The 17,484-nt window shown below is 43.5% G+C and overlaps 1 protein-coding gene across 2 annotated transcripts in view; it reads right to left on the bottom strand.

The window, feature by feature from the left end:
* NKAIN1 (sodium/potassium transporting ATPase interacting 1) overlaps window positions 1-17,484 on the bottom strand; it is a 414,645-nt gene that overhangs the window by 149,104 nt on the left and 248,057 nt on the right. For both annotated transcript variants that reach the window (XM_069224903.1, XM_069224904.1), the window contains exon 2: window positions 7,354-7,491. In XM_069224903.1, coding sequence (XP_069081004.1) covers window positions 7,354-7,491 — 138 coding nt within the window. The remainder of the gene's footprint in view (window positions 1-7,353; window positions 7,492-17,484) is intronic.

Below are 17,484 nucleotides of genomic sequence, written 5' to 3'. Positions count from 1 at the left end.
TGCAATTGAAAACATTTCTATTGTTAATAAGTAATATGCTCAGTAGCTTTGAAAAGTTTTATGGTGCAATTAATAGTATTAAGACATATCTTGCTACTTAGTGGCTACTCTTTGCTTCCTAGCATTATCCACAGATGCAACACTTTAGGTACAAATAGTTTCTTATTAATCCTTCAAATAACAATGTTTGCAATGTATTGTTCTCACCAACACAGTTCGATACCTGTTTCAGTCTTTGTTGTTATGTTAGATGCAGTTTTCTCAAGCCACGGGTTGGGATTTGCACTGGTTGCTACATTTCGAAGACATTAGGCGCATGGGTGCCGTTAGTGCTTGAGGTCAGTGCTCCTGTTCAAGGGGTGTACATTTTAGGATTTTTGATTTGCTTCCTATGAAACCCCTCAAAGACCAGGTTATCCACAGATACACCTTATAAACACTAGATGATGCTCGCCCGAATGCCTAGTAAGCTATCAGTAACACAAAGGGCCATGCAGGGAAAGTGCCTAGTGCCCAGTGATGGAGGCAGAGCCACAGGAGTTTACTAGCTCAGAGGGCTACCATTGGGTGACTAAAGTTCACTGTGCTGCCCATTCAACATAATCCCAGTAAAAACACTATTTTAAAAGCCCTTTGAGTTTCAAACCTCCAATAGAGGTTGGATTTTCTTTTTGCCAGGGGAGCCTACAGATCCAGGGACATGTAATTCCAAAGGCAAAAAGAAAGCTGGAGACAAGAGAGGAATCACTTGCAGGGCTGCTAGGCAGTCATTGATTCCCAGGTGAGCGCAGCATTGCCCATTGAATTATCTTACTTCTTCAGGATAGAGGATGCAGTGGCATAACAAAGGCCCCCGCAGCCCCTGTGGTACGGGTGGGGGCCTCCAAGCTCCAGGGGGCCCCCTCAGCACAGTACGCTGTGCACCGGCGGGGTCCGCAGGGGAAGGGGGTTCCCTTCAGGTACTTTGCAGGTTGGGCTCAAGTTTTGTTACGCCAATGAGAGGATGATCGTGGCTGTGGTTTCTGGAGGCACATAGGGGCTTACATAAGTCTGCAGCATGGGTGGGACAGGGGCATAGCAGGTTCAGCAACCATGATGAAGGTGAATCCTCTTCCACCGAGCCCCAGCCAATGCAGACCTCTGTTGTTAGCTTTTCCTTCTGTACTGTGGCTGGGAGACCTTAGTTTTGGAGTGGCACACACCTCACAACGCTTGTCAGCTAACTGAAATCTTCTTACAGACACCTCTGTAGGGTGTAGTCCAGTACTTACTCTTACAGCAGCCAAAGATATCCTCTTTGTAAGACAGTTTAGTAGTACAGAAAAGGGTAGGTTTTAAATTGCTTATGGGACCTCAGGTGCTTTGCTAGAAGATGTAACAAAAGTTGCAGGCTGTTCCACTTCACCACCACTAAGTATGAAAAGCCATCCGGAATGGAAATTTAACTGTGGGATCTTTAATAGTGTCATGAAGACGAGCGCAGCTGGTGAACTTCAGAGAGCTGGCTAAGTCTCTTACAAAGGCACTTGGGGCTACAGGCCTTAGGCACAGGATACATGATCTAATTACAACTTGGGCACAGCAGAATTCCTATGTGGAATTCTGCTCTGCCCCCGATCATGTCTGTCTCGATGCCCCCGTGCCTGGTTTTCCAGCGTGCAGTAACAGAGATCTTGATTTTAGGGACTGGAAATTCCAGAATGAGCAATCTGTACCAAGGTAAATAAGTTGGGTGCTAGAGATGTCTTACTCAAGTGCCAAAAGTGGTATAGTGCAGCGGTGATAATTATAACTAAAGCTAGTTTTGCTACATGGCTGTCATCTAAGGGCACCATAGACTTGTAAGGGTGGTAAAATGGTCCCACTATCAAATCACCAAGTCCCAGTTCCCATGTGCACTGAGTGAAGACATTGGGTAACTAAGCTCCTGGATTTACAGCTTCCTCCTGTGTTTTGCCTGCCAACCGTCCATCGGTGCGTCCAGTGACTTGTCGATCAGCTATTTTGTGCAGCCATGCCAAGAAAGCAAGTGAAACCGTCAGACCTGAGGTGGTTCATGGTAGACATTTAGCTGCCTGGGCCTAGCATGCTGTTGGATTGCATAAAAAGGTTCCGACTCATTATTCACTATCTAATGTCTGGGCAGTGCCCAGGAGGGTGAAGTATCGCAGAGTTTCTCCTTTGCACCCAGACTAGGGCCCAGTCTAGACTCTGTTCTTGTGTTCTCGGCTGCACACAGAGTTGGGGCTCCAGCCTCTTTTCACTGATAAACAACCGCATGTGCTCAGGAGCGCACTTCGCAAACATCAGAATAGACAAAATGTGCAGATGGTTGAGAGAAGGAGCTTCAATGCCCTGCGGGGGTTCAAAGACTGGAGAGGCAGCCCGTGATCTGAGACCCGAGAATGTTCATTGATGATGATTGGCGAGAGTCAGAAATCTTTCTTAAGAATATGTAATTAGGAAAAAATATGTTTAAGGGTGCACAGTATGATTAATTTTCTTTTTAAGGTTCCTCTAATGTTATCTAACATTGATTTATAGCGTCAGTGGCGCCACTTATGATATGTGGCTGGAAAGTAAATGTCTTCCTGCCTTTAAAAAGAGTGGTGGTCTGCACACATGTAGCTAGAGTGTGTGTTCAAACTTTTATGTTACAGGAAACTCAGCTGTACCCCTGGAAATACCTAAGGTTGAGATCTTGATGGGTTACACTACGGTTTTGCTTCTCAGTGAAGGGGATCAACATGAAGATCCATTGTAATACGCCAGTAAAGGGGTGTTATGGGGCGATGGGCAATCAGATTAATATGAGCGACAACAGTGGGTTATCACAGTTCTAACTTGAACAATACTGACTTATGCATCATGACTGATGACATCATTAGAATATTATCCAAAACCTTACATATATTGGAGGTAAAAGAAACATTGTAGTTGATCTTATTTATTTTGCATTATAAGAAGGTACTCAGATAAATTATCACAACTCTTTCTTTGTAGGCTACCTGAAGAGCAGTGCACCCATGTGACTGATCTTTTATCTTGGTGTCAACTTTATATTTCTCTGGCACGGCATGAACTCTAGGCTGGAAGTGTTGTGTGATGTGTAATTTGTATATTAAAGAATGTAAACTTGGATGACCATAGCTTCTTAGTGTGAACACCTACATGGCTATTGGTAAGATCATTAAAAAGTTCTTCCAGATAGCTGAAACATATTGATGACAAGGGATGACTTTGATACGATTCAAGATGGTAGATGGGTAGGAGCTACATATCTGAGTTTCTTTAACTATTTTTACCTTCTAACTGATATGTGGCAGTAAACACTACCACTCGCACTCCTTTGAGAGATAATGGAATGTTCTGACCAGACACCTGCAGTCTGCAAAACTGAAACACCGCTTCTCAGGCAGCTTTCCTGCAAGCTCCATGAGGGTGCCTTAAGTGCCTTAAGGGCTTGATCCTTCTGGCACCTCATATCCTAAAACCAGGGATGTAGAGCACTGCCACACAGAGCAGCCAGGGAACCTGGTTTGTCACCAAAGAGTGTAAAGAAGGCACATACAGTTCATGCGGCATGGTGGGCCTGCGCCCTTCTGGGATCCGTAGTCAGCTCAAGGCCAGTGAATATCGTGAGATGTGGGATTCACAGGGATCCCTCCTCACATTCCGCATGTGGCCCTATCATTTTGTGCTTTGCCAGTGCTGTTACTGAGTGACAGCAATCATGCGGTAAGTAGCAGTCCACCCACTGACCAGAGGACAGGTCTGCCAGTTTGGGATGGAACTACTGTATAAGTAGGCACTGCCATGTCACGTAAGGAGTGTGTGGTAGATTATATTGGGGTAAACTGGTGTGGACTGGGTAGACTGGGGTGTAAAGTGGAGTGGCATTTTGTAGAGTGGCCTTTCGTAGAATTGGTGTGGTGTAGATGGAAGGGCATAGAGTGGAGTAGAGTGCTGTAGAGTGGAGTGGTGTAAAGTAGAATAGAGTGGTGTTGAGAATGCATTCTGTAGTACCGCAATGCCATTACAGACAACACATTTTCAACTGAAATGACCATTACATTTTCACAGATAAAACTGTACAGCGCACAAACGATAATGTATGGAAATGTCATCACTTAGTATACAGAAGTTTTGATGGTATCCAAATATTTTTTTCCATCAAACTTCAGAATTACCAAAAATTTGATTCATTTGTATTTTGCTAATTCTGATATATTCTGAAATATCAGCACGGTACACTTTTGTGCTAGAAAAAATAACATTGTACAGCCTCTCCTCTTGCATGGGTACCCAGGATTGTCACACACATTCTCTCACTGTCAATTCAGAGAAAGAAAAGTAAACACCAAGCTCCTTGGAAAGCAGAGACTGACATTTGGCCCCTGCCTTTGAATGCACAGCAAATGTGACAAGATAAGAACAAGATTTAAACGCCTGTTTACAGAAAGAAGTACTGGGAAGGACAGAGTAAACAAGAGATGCTCAAAGAGGGACGAACTCAAGCTGGACAGCCTAAAGCAAATAAAGCAAGCAAATAGAAAGCAAGCAAATGTGATTAACTAAACACAAACCAAATGGTAAGCAATGGGTGGGATGCGTTTCCAGGGAAGCTTTCATAATACCCACAAGACGTCATAAGCAAATTAGATAGCTGAGCTGTCTGGTAGTCTTCGACCTAAAAATGAGGCACACAGTCAGGGTATAATTAATTAAGTCGATATAGTATACGTTGACTGTCAAAAAAAGCAGAACATGATTCGTCAAAAATCAGAGAAAGGGAGGAAAAGTCAACTGCTAAATTACGGTTGAAGATGGAGTTACGCCTACATTGGAAAAACAATCAAGAAGTTAGCTGGGCATTGTGTGTCACAAAGACTTATGAGAGTGTCAACTGTATCATGTCCATATAGGATCTATATTTACCGCTGCTGGTAAACAAAGATAGAAATTCAAGTGAGGTCCTCTACAGAAGGCTCTATGGATTAGAAAAAAATGTGCAATAAAAAACATGAGGAGGAATTTACTGCCCTGTGTTTCCAAGCTCGGCTGTCTGCAGCCCGTGGACTAACTTGGAGATACAAAGCCACAAAACAGAAACACACAGACCCCATTTGCACCGGCGCCAGTGCAGACAACGGGATCATGATTCCCAAGTCGAAAAGTCTTGCTCCCCTCTCTCTAATAAACGAGAGCTTTTATTTCACACACCATAGTTCTCATTCTAAGTGCGGTGTTATCCTGCTTTTGGTGCAAAATGGGTGTTTGTGCCTGAAACAGGATACTAAGTTGTGCACAAATCGAGCTTGCTCTGATATTTGAAGTAGGATTTTCACAACAACAAATATTTAGCTGGTAGTAATTTGTGCCCGAGAATGGGCTATACATGAAAAGAGGGTGAGCAGCCTCTTGATACTTCAACCTTCACTCCAGGGCTTGCTTAGGTAGGGGAGATCCTCGGAATCGCATTATGTGAGAATAAAAAAAATAGTTTGATGAAACGTGAATTGAAAAAAGTGACAACATTTTTTTTGGGGAGGGGGTATATAATAAATATTAAAAATTGTAAAACACTGCAAAAAGGAAGTATTTCATATTTAATGATGTTCTTGATCTTTTCTTCAGGTCTTCACTGAGCTGTAATCTACCGAGAAGAATAGAGGTCTGACGGAAGGGGGAACCCCTAGGTGAGAAGTGCAGGCGGATCACTGAGCCATCTCCCCTAGGGCCTACGGATTTAGCAGCTCATCAGTGGCATATCCAAACACAAAGAAAACGGGTGACTCGGAGTTTCTTCCATAACAGAACTCGGTAAGCAATTATTGTATGCATTTTTTCTGTACAAGTATTAAAGCAGCACAAGGCAGTCACAAACTCTTCCTAGCCTGGCCAGTGTGCCTTGAGAAAACTGTCCCTGAAGGAGGATTATTTTCTTGAAAGGTAGTCTGAGTAGTTTACCTGAGTCCATTTGTAAAAGAAAAACTGTTTATGTTTACAGTAGTTATTGGCATAACACAGTTTTACCAAAATTTACTACCCTGCAGCCTTAATCAACAATGATTGGTTTGGTTTTGCAGGGTAGCGCTTTATTGGTGTCCATGAATACCAGGCAACATTTTATATTTTACCACTACAAATAAATTAAAGTCTACCTGTTCACCTTTCGGTCCAGTGGCCTGTAGCTCTTGCTGTATCAGTATGCTTTTAGTGTTCATTTAAGGACAGGTGTAGGGATAAGGAAGACCATGCCTTTCTCTGGCCCATTCATGGAGCCCATGCTGACCTCGCAACCAGACCCTTCCAGGCAGACTCTGACATGAAATACAAACCACGTTTGCAGACATTGCTTTGGAAACTAACCAATGCAGATTACATGAATGCTTTCGTAATTCATTACTCCGATGCATATCTAAGAAAGGTACATTTTACAAAGTATTGATAATTATTGCCCACCAATGGGTGTAAAACGCTCAACTTTTCTATAGGAAAAAACCCATTGCTTGAAACCTACAGTGGAATAGTGTAGAGTGCACGGGATGTAAGGAGAGGCATTTGCAGACTGTGGTCCCACTATGTGTCCAATGAGGTGATATGCAGTCTCTGGTACTCTTGTTTGTCTTTATGGAAGTGGTGCGTGTTCTCTGATCTACCAGTGTCTGTAAGCAGGTAGTGCGCCATGTTTGGCCCTCCTCTGTGTTGAGTGTCTGTAAGCAGGGAGGTGTGTTTGGCCTCGTCCTCCTCGGTGTGTAATGGGGAGGTGTGTAGAGCGGAGCCATCCTGTGTATTTGCAAGGAGGAAGGGTGTACTGACTTGTTCTTCTGTATAACTGTGAGGAGGAGGGTGAGAAGTTTCTTATCTTTCTGTGAGTCTTTGTTTCCCGCTCTTCTGTCTTACCTGCTGTTAGTGGTCAGGGTGTTCTGTGTGTCACTAGCAGTCAGAATGTCAGTGACCCAGATCGTGTGTATAGGCTGAGCTGGGAACGTATGCACCAAGCCTCTTTAACTATTGTAGCAGAGACTGTAACAATCTACTTCTGATAGGAAAAGCAGGAGCCTTCTTAACAGGCTGGCGCATCTAAATGTCTGCTGGGGCCTGTCATTGTCATGCCTGGCAAGTACCATATATACTTCTCACTATTCTGACGTCATGAAATACACTAATTCCTCCCCGATCAAGAAGTAGAAAACAACAGAGGTTTTGCGGTATGTGCACCCCGAGGATGTTAGGACAGGCTGTAGATGTCACCCACATTTCACAATACCCTGGACACTGCTGCTTGTTCAGAGAGTTGTGGCCTGCCCTAACATCCACAGGAAGTCGGAGGACCCCCACTTCACTTACCATTATGAGGTATCTCGATCTGTACTGCACAGTCCCAAAGATTCCCAGGATGACCGCCATGATGTGTAGGAAGTTGGCCAGAATGGGTGCCCACTGGTATCCCAAAAAGTCGAAGATCTGCCGCTCCAGGGCCGCGATCTGCAAAATAGAGAGAGGAAAAACACAGTTACTCACACGGGCCTCTCAGGGCACTGAAACTCAGACCGGCAAGTAATTAATGAGCGCTTCCACGCACAATTAGCTCCAACAGACGAAACGTCTTTCATGATTCATTGGTTAGCGTCGAACAAATTGTGCCTCGTGGGGTTGGGGTGTGGGGGCTGAGAAGGAATAATCTACATGAGAAATGTTAGTTCAGAAATAGCACAAGACTGTTGTGCCCCTTCATTCCCCATCAAGTGGCCAATTCCTCCATGCCTAATCCAGAACTATTGGGGCGACACATTGGGACTGCTGGTCAATTTAGTACATTCGTTCTCATGCCTTCTCTTGATGCAAAACATCTCCCTGGTCTTGCGTTGGGCTCTTCCTTGCAGCTGCTGTTCTCTACTGTTGCTCGTACAATGTCTTCTTTCATGTATTCCCTATCCTATTGGGAAACTAGATATCATAATGTTACCCTTGAATCCCAAATCCACATTTATCATTTCACACTCCTGCTATGCTAGATGGAATGTCTTGATTTATTTACGTCCGCAAAGAATTTCACAGCATATATCATATCAACCAATCCCTCAGTGTATACGTATTTACATTCCTGAGCCTCTTCTTGTCCAGGTTCTCCTTTAAACTATTCCCCATTGTTATGCCCTGTTTTCCAATGTCTCTAAAGTTGTTTTAGTATTGTAGATATGTGACTTCAATACCAGAATATGATGCTCCAGATGAGGGCTCCCTAGTGCGAGAGCATTCACAAGGGTAGGGCCTACTCCCTTCTGTTGACTAACCTTCTCACTAAGCCCCTGATCTCACTCTGCACTTTCCTTATTTCGTCCCTTCAAAGTCATCTGAAAACCATAAGTGCTGGATCTTATATGGAACTCTGAGGCTTGGCCTCTCTCTTCGGCAATTCTGTCTTCTGATTAGCTGGGTTATGCAGTGGGAAGGCAAATGAGTAGATACTACTGGTGTAGAGATGCTCATTTTGTAAGTGCTGGATTGCATGCCACCTCCACTTTTACTAGCTTTTGTGTCACTGAGGACAGGCATGTGTTACCCGCTCCACTGCTGGTCTGTCACAGAATGTCCAAGACCTCTGTGCATAATTTAGATGGCAGTGCAACCACAAGAACAGAATTGAAAATCCAGCTACTTCATCAACAGAGAGAATACACTCTTCGTGGCTTGCAAGATGTGCAGCTTTGAATCTTCGTGTACTGCTTTGTGGTGGAGATGGTGTAGGCTTAAGCTACCGTGGTATTGAAGACAATGCTGGAGATACAGAAGTCTAGCCTCAGTGGTGGGGACCAAATATCAACTTCCTAAAAGTAGTTAACTTACATACACCACACTCATGCATGCACAGCCTTTAATCAAACCCATGGTATTGACATAGATGTCTCCAAACTGAAAGCTACACCTGGCCAGGACTGGACAATTGTTCATCCACAGAGATAATGTTTTCATAGATCCATCACAGATTGTATACAGTCACTGCCCAGCAGTAGACTCCCATATAAGTGATCTTTACACAATACAAAACATAACCACAGAGAGTCAAATACAATGTGAGCAAACCACTCTGACCATGGTCAATGGCTACTCAGAACCATAAACAGCACCTGCATACCAAAAGTTAAATGGGGCCACACAAACTGCAGAAATGCAAAATTCATCATATCACTTCACATTCCAGTGTTACCCTAAGTTAGGTGCCCACTATACTAACACTCACAGACATGCACAATATATGCACAATATATAGCTTGCTTCTAGATTATGTGGCATGCAAAGTCTGCAGGGGTGGCGGCATACTTTGCACTGATCATACTAAGTGAAGGGGGCTTTTTAGCCAAATATTACATTTTTAAAGTGTTTCCCTAACATATCAGAATTCATCATACGGTCCATTACCCGAATGCTGAAGAACGGCTACTATCTTCATTAATTAAAACTGTAACAGAGGAAGTTACAGTAGTCTTTTTATTTTTAATTTGTAAATGAGTTGCATATCCACATCTGAATGATGAATTTTCAGCCTACAACTTTTTAACAAACGGTTTTTTAAATCTGTAGCTTGGCTAAAAAAAATTAAATTTTATGCAAAAATAGGGACACATAGTACATCTTAGGCAATTCGCAGTAGCAAAGTTTGAACAGCTCATTATCTGGTGAAAAAAAGCAATCATTTTGCACAGAAAAGAAAATGAGCTCTGCTTGGTGCATGCCATTAGCTCCAAGAATGGTCTAAAAAAAGTAGGCAGTGGCAAGATGTGTTATCTGAATGGACTTTGTAATTCCTATGTGCCATAAATGTATGTTTTGTTGAACTCACAATGTTAGCTGCTACCCCACTGACACATCTCCACACAGCAGCTACAATAAATGCTCTTGGCCTAAGGCAAAGGTGCTACCCCATCTTTATAAATGTGTATGGTGTTCTTTATTAGGTCTTCTTTTGTAAATGTGCATATATGTGCAACTATATACCAAGATGAAGAGGGTAAAATTGACTCCTTCCAAGTATGCTGGCAACCTCTCAATCTGTTTCGCCAGTTCTCACTCATTCGTCAAGTCCAGTAGGGTTTTGAACACTGAACGTCAGATATGCACATGCAATACGCCCACATTAGCATGAATAAGTGCTACTTGTATAATATTATTTCATGTTTGGTAGTTTCCTAAACCTGCTTTTCAAATAAATTGTATAACCTTGGGGAAGTAACAGCACATATTCGCAAATTTGCTTTAATTCGTGTGGATCATGGATTGTCAGCTAAGGAGAAGCCAAAACAAAATGTTCTACCTGAAATCTACACGGGATATATATATCTCCTGTTAGTAACATTTACAAACTTCTGTCAGGGAAGCCTAGTGACTGCGGAAACAAACTGAAAGAACTGTAAATATGCTCAGTGGCAAACAGTTGCTTCTGTTGTCTGAGACCCCTTGAACAATTCACTCCTATGCTTTACTCTTTTCTACTCAGATGATAATTATCTGTCAACATTTGCTTTACTTGTATTATGTTACTCTACTTTTTCTACTTTTTTGTAGCACTCTTCTAACTTTTTCGTTAGTGAAAGGTCATATGCCGAAAGAGTACATAAAACTAAAACTGCTTGGGCAAACGCATTATTTTGGCACGTCACCAGGCCCCCGATGTTAACATTATAAAAACATAATAGCCATCTACCCATTATGTAGGCCCTGTGGCAAGGTTTCAAACGTCTCCTTGATATGGCCCTGCAGAGGTCGAAGACAGAGGTAAGATGGTCTACAATTTTAGAGTAGTCATGGTGCCACTGTGCTCAGAATAATATGCATGAAAGGTGACAAGTGTTTCCTTTAGAGAGCCACATTTAAGGAGGAAACCCCACCAAGGGTGAAAGCTCCTTTGTTCAGTTTGTGATCTTGTAGTTCTTGATTGAAGATGAAGAAAGGACTGGAGACGTATGCAAGATAACAAGCTCTTACTGACAGCAATTAGAAAATAGCCAGGCTACGCTGCAACAGGAATCCAAAAAGAAAACTGTCCAATCGGCATGAAACAAAAATTAGGACGAAATAGTAGCAAGGGTCGAAGATCATTGCAAAAAAGTCAGGGAACGAAATGTACTGCAATGCATCTTTCTGTCACGAAGTGTCCTTTATATATAATTTAAGCAGGAATTGATAGCACAGGAAAATGTCTTGTACTGAGACTTTCTGCAAAGGACAGACCACAGTCTTAGAAAGGGCTATTTTTAAGGTTTGCTTTTGTCTCTTTCCTGGAGCTCATGGCATTCGTTCAACAATGAAACAGAAATCTAAGTTTGACATGATGCACACCTAGCATAATTCTGATGTACCGCTCTTTGCACGCCATGGTCCGCCTGGCTTGCAGAAAACCCCTCCAGGTCTAGATGAGTGGGAAGTGCCGAAATGAACCAGGTGGCAAGGGTACTAAGCAATGGTCTGAGCACAAAGCCTAACCGTGCACTGAAGGAGAGTGCATTGAGTGCTTCAACTCTTTCCGAACACAAGTGGTCTCTGGTAAGCCCTTGGTATTCTCCTCTGCACAGTGAAAGTCTGAATGTAATGAATGTTTGATAGTGCTGTAAAAGCATCAACACCATTTTATAAATCAGAAAGTTGGTTGTGACTTATAGATAATTGATCTAGACCCACCAGAAGATGCCAGCTTTAGAGCATTCTTCCAGAGCACTGACACCCGACTAAGAGATTTCAAGAAACCTGCACTATGTATGATGATCCACGTGTTATATTTGATGCTGCCCAATGGTTTCAAAACTGCCATTCAGCACCAATAAGGCCCAGCTTGTTGCTTGGGTTTAATAACATACCCCTGGAGGCACCATTCCATTGATAACCATCATCCACATGGCGGGGTGATCCCGAGGGGTGACCCTCGTATGAACTCAAGAGGACCATGAGGAGATTTTGTGTTGCACCAACAAGTCAATGCCATAATATGTAAACTGGTTCATATGTATTTGTATATTGATTGATTGATTTAAAACAAGTGGAGGTGCTCAAATTACTTTGTAGAAACCCACCACTGGCTCTGCACAATTCCAATGTTGTTGAAAAATCAAGGAGACCTGGCCTTGATCCCACCATGTCTCTTTTTGCACTATCCTACACTTCCTGTCTCTTTATCTCGCTCTTGCTTATTCTTTTTTATCCCTACTTTCTCATTTTGTCATTATTTTCCCATCTTTCTGTTTTTCCTTTTTTTTACCTTTTCTATCGTTCTCTCTTGGTCTGTGTCAAAGTCTGATAGAAATGACTGCTGGACCCCAAAAATGAGTGCTAGTGTCCAACAACTGCAATCATTGGCACAAATTAAACACTGATAACAGACTGCATGTTATTTTTCCGCTCTCCCTTAGTTGTGAAAGAGAGCTTCCATTAAGTCACTTTTCAGAAGATAATGCATGATATTTCGTGTCCACGAAGATTTTAACAAACATTTTTTTAATGGGAAAACTATGTGATCAAGCCAAGTTCCTCAACAGTTCATCCTCTTGTGTAAGGCTCTGTGATGATCACCTGGTCTCCCAGGTTACGTGCTTTGGCATAGTGCCTTAGATGTAAGTGACTTCTAGGCACTGACCAGAGTTTTAAATTAAGTTTCGTTATAAGATTAGGGCACCCCCTTGAGATGGATGCCTTGGCATTTAACATCACCAGGATCAATTGATCAGTCAATCAGTCCCATTGGCTGCCACAAAGGAATTTGTGCTAATGGCGCTAACTTCACTCCCGTTTGTCCTCACATTCAACACCGTGGCTCCAAGATACGTGCATCTCTTGTGCTGGCAACATCCGTTCTACTCATACCGTGGGCTGCCTCATGCTTGAATAACTGAACAGGACAATCTGGTACTGAAACATCAAGCTCCAGCCTTCCATCTCCACCTGAATAAAAGACATGAACATGTGCTCATCTTGCACACAGGCCTGGGCTCTAGATGTTATGCTGCCTTTGTGTACATAGATGCATACATTATTCAACAGTAGCAAGGACTGTCTCAGCAGCTACTACCATCCGAATAATGCTTTCCATTATGGTCTCCTTCAAATATCTTTTCAGAAAAATCTTTTAGCAGTCAGACATTGAGAAAACATGGCTGTTTCCTTAAACCAATGAAAGTAGTATTGAGACACTCCTGGATTCACATCTGCAGCCCCACCACAAGTGCATGAATGTTGTTTGTGCTCTGCATGGTACTGTCATCACCGATCACAGGGTTCTAGGTTATAATACGCATCGGTGACACCGCGGAGAGATTGCAGCTTCTCTAGGTCACATGCAGTCTGTTCCAAAAACAGAAGGATCCCTATTAAACTATGCAGAAATACTCCCTCTCAAACAGAGCGCCTAATCTAGAACAGTAGAGACATGTGCTGCACATCTGCGCCTGGAGACTTGAACGTGCACAGAACCGAGGGATCACTGCTTCTCTCCATTGTACCGTGTCCTCCACACTAACCTCTTTGCTGCTCAGAGGCTGCACTGACAGGCCGCACACTGAGCTGCCTTAATGCATTGCTGCATTAGGCACGTGCGGTTTTGATCGCATCATTAAGGAGCAGATGCTAATAGCAGTTTTGTTATTAGTTTTATGATCTCGTCAGGAATCCTTAAATCTCATTAAAATATTTTTTGGCTAATTTGTTCTCGAAACAAAAACACAAATTACCACTGCACAATATCAATGAAAAGCGACACCATTTTCTAGGGAGATGCAAAGTGTATTTCTGCCAACAATGTTAAGTGTAGTTCAACGCGTTTCCTTTCTTGAAGGCTGTCAAGCTTTCCAATTTGCTTTTGCACAACTTTTTTGTGCATTTCGAAAAAATTGTCATTCTATTTAAACACGCAAAGCTGGAACGTATGTGTAACATTTCTTTAAAAGTTTACCCTGCTGCAAAGCTTTCAACTACAGAATTGCAAAATTTTAAGAAATGTTTTCTGCACGTTTACCTTTTGAGGAGAAAGCACGAGTAAAAAAAATGAAAGAACGTCACAACATTTCATACATTGCAAAACAAGTCTGCAACCGCTAGTAGCCTCAATCTGGTCTCCAGGCAAGGCATTCTTACCAGAGTATGTTCTAAACAAGTAGTCGGTGCCTGGCCCAAGCACCAGTGCTTAATTTGTAAATAAAAACGTGCCGGTGCCCAAAGCCCTCTCCTAAACACGCGGCTACTGCATTTAAATCTGCGAGCACGGAATACTGAGGCAGGGTAAACCTGAAGCCACTTCGGGCCTCTTCCATCCATATAAAGCCACTCCGGGCCTCTTCAATCCATATAAAGCCACTCCCTGCCCCTTCAGCTCACTCTGGCAGCTTTCGCGACGTTTTTTCGTTTTTGCCTTCCTCCGTCTTTCCCATATTTCTCTTTTGATCGCAGCAAATGCTTGAGGCAGAAGAATAAGCCCCGGCCCTCAGTGCTTGAAATGGAAAAAATAAAGTGCCGGTACTCTGTATCAGAGTACCTGCTTGTTTCTAAAAAGTGCCGGTACTCTCCAATTGAAAGTATTACGTTTTTCTTGAGATGTGCCGGTACTCTCCCTCTCAAAATAAAAAAGTGCCGGTACTCAGTACCGGACAGTACCGGCCCATTTAAAGCACTGCCGGCCCTCAAAAATAAGTGCCGGTGCCAGGACCGGAAACAACAAGCACAAATTAAGCACTGCCAAGCACTGAGTAGGATTGACAGAAACGATGTCGTTGCCTAACCCTTTCATTCAAGGCATGGCGATGGCCTATAAGGTATAATCGATAGAAAGGGCAGGTATGACGCAGCAATGCGCTATGAGTAAATGTGTCTTCCGCTCGTCCGCTCACCGACGACCAGGGACTGCCGACAATTCTGCGAGCCAGCACTTCTTTGAGGGCGCTTACATTTTAGAACCTATGCACTGGGGAACTAAAGTCTGGCTCGTCCCCGGTCTCCGGCATCGATCGATGTGGAAGGAATGCATAATAAAACACAGGACAAGATTGATAGATAGGCTCTGGCCGAGATGGCCGGAATCCACTTGTACCAAGCATTTCTAGGAATTAACGTTCGGGAGCTCTGCGAGACCAATTAAACCACGCAATACTTTCTGTGCTACGATTACTCACGCAGCGCCGCGGCCTGCTGCAGCGCCAAATCACCACTGTGGGAAATGAAATCCGACGCAGTGCAACGATCATTGAACCAACATGTAGAACAGCTGACTACAGAGACCCTGAGCAGAGCGCAATGGTGGTGGTGCCAGCTCTGCATTAGAAAATACTGCCCATTTATAGGCGTCCCAAGATTCTGCAAAGGCCTGGTCAGGAACCTTAAATAGACTTTAAATAAAATCGCCTTTACTCATTTTAACATGACCTTTCTGTTTTTATTTACCTCAATTATCATCAAGGTAGCTCTAGAACACATTTAAAGTGCTTCTTATAGTTACTGTTTGGAGTATATCCTGATAAGGGGCAAACTGCTGTGGTCAGGTGATTTCCTGATATTTGTAACCACTGAAACATTAAGATACTTGTCATGCTGGTTAAAAAAAGGCCAGGTGACAACCTAAGCATTGTCAAATGGTGCAATACTTTCTAAGCCATGGAGGCCCAAAGTAGGCTCCTTTTCAGATTTTCAGAATCTCCACATCAGCTAAATTTATAAACAAAAATTCTGAATGGAACTTATTTATATTGTTTGTGCCTATCCAGTAATCTAGACCTCCTTGCACTCACCTGAATTCAGGCCAGGGCCATATGCAGCAAAAGCTCCTGTTTCAGGCCTCTTGTGCATCGGCCGGTGTACAAGAGGCCTGAAAAGCAGCTTCTGCTGCCTACGAGGCTGGCCTGAATTCAGGTAAAGCCAGGCCAGGGCCGTAGGCAGCAAAAACTGCTGTTTCAGGCCTCTTGTATACCAGTGTGCACAAACAAAAACACATTTTTAAATGAGGACTCACCTGGGTCTTCTTGCCAGCGGCCTGGCTCTCTGCCTCCCTCTGCCCCCTGCTCCCGGGCCTGACCTGGGCTGATGACAGAGGGTGGCCTGGAATCCTCCTCCTGGATCCAGAGCTGCTGGCACCAGCTCCACTGCCTTCGGGTCAAGACTGTGCACTGCAGCCTAGTTATGGGCCACACAGCGCACGAGCAGACAATATGCACTTGCCATGTGTGGACCATAACTGGGCTGCAGTGCGCACGCAGTGAGCTCCGCTCCACTGGCAGGGCTAACTGAGTTTTTGGATAAACGCTGCGCTTCAAGAGGAGTGCAGAGTGCCAAAAACACTGTTTGCTCCGTCAACCGAGCTCGCCGCCCACCCCTAATTTATAAGCCAGGCCTTTTGGCACAGCCAAAGTTTTTTTTTATTTTTAGTTATCAATCTAATTTGGATCAATAATGAAAAAGAAATACTGGGGAGGGGAGCGGAAGAAAATCAGGTGATGTGGACGGTTGGAGAAGTAAAATGGGTATGTTGACTAGGGAGAGGAACATAGGGGACGGAAACAACACAGGGGAGGTGGAGAAGCACAATGGTGAAACAAAGCAACACGGGGAGCAACAAGAACACAGGGAGACATAGCAACACAGAGATAGAGGAGCACAGAATCATACAGCAAGACAGAGCAACATAGAAATGGGAGGGAAACACTGGAGGTGGAAACAAAACAGGAGGGGCAAAGAAGCACAAAGCAAGACTGAGCCACATAGAGACTTAGAGGATCCAGGGGGAGCAAAGAAGCACACTTCAACACAGAGCAACATGGAGACCATGGAGGGTGTGGGGGGAGGTGCACATTGTGATAGTGCAACATGGAGACGGGGAGGTGCAGAAGCATACGGTGAGGCATAGCAATGCAGAGATAGGAATGCAGAGAACCACAAGACGAAACAGCAACATGGAGATGGGGACAGAGAAGCACACAAGTGGGGCAGATTGAAAATAAATACACTCTCATAGGCTCAACTAAATAGAAAAAGCAGTACCAAAAAATGAGCAGTGTGAGAACACAATAATGCATCCATGGCCCAGAGGAAGGGCAGACTCACGATGGAGAAGTAAAGAACACAAAGCACATCAAATAAGAAGTAAGAAAATGAGAGTGACAATGAGGCCAACCAGTGGTAACCAATGAATGGGCTCTAAACCTATACAATCTCTTGCAACCTACGGTGCATGCACTGTCGTAGGCACGTACTAACAATCAGATAATTATGTGTGTTATCACATCTTTAGCAGGTATTTGTGTGTAACTTACAGATCACAGGTTCCCATTCACATATGATCCTTCTTTGGGTTGAAACACCTTCTAACAAGATCTCTCCCTCACATGCAGGTCATAGATCTAAAATGGGTTAAACTGGCTCAATGATACATCCTTCTGGTGCTGATAAAATGAGAACCGCTGTGTTGGTCTTAATAGCACCCCTCAAATGCCCAAAGAAAACAAAGGTAGT

The sequence above is a fragment of the Pleurodeles waltl genome, chromosome 3_1 (genome assembly GCF_031143425.1).
Source record: "Pleurodeles waltl isolate 20211129_DDA chromosome 3_1, aPleWal1.hap1.20221129, whole genome shotgun sequence".
In the NCBI taxonomy this organism is placed as follows: Eukaryota; Metazoa; Chordata; class Amphibia; order Caudata; family Salamandridae; genus Pleurodeles; species Pleurodeles waltl.
Note: the sequence above shows the minus strand (reverse complement) of the source record. Positions and strands in the feature narration are given on the sequence as shown.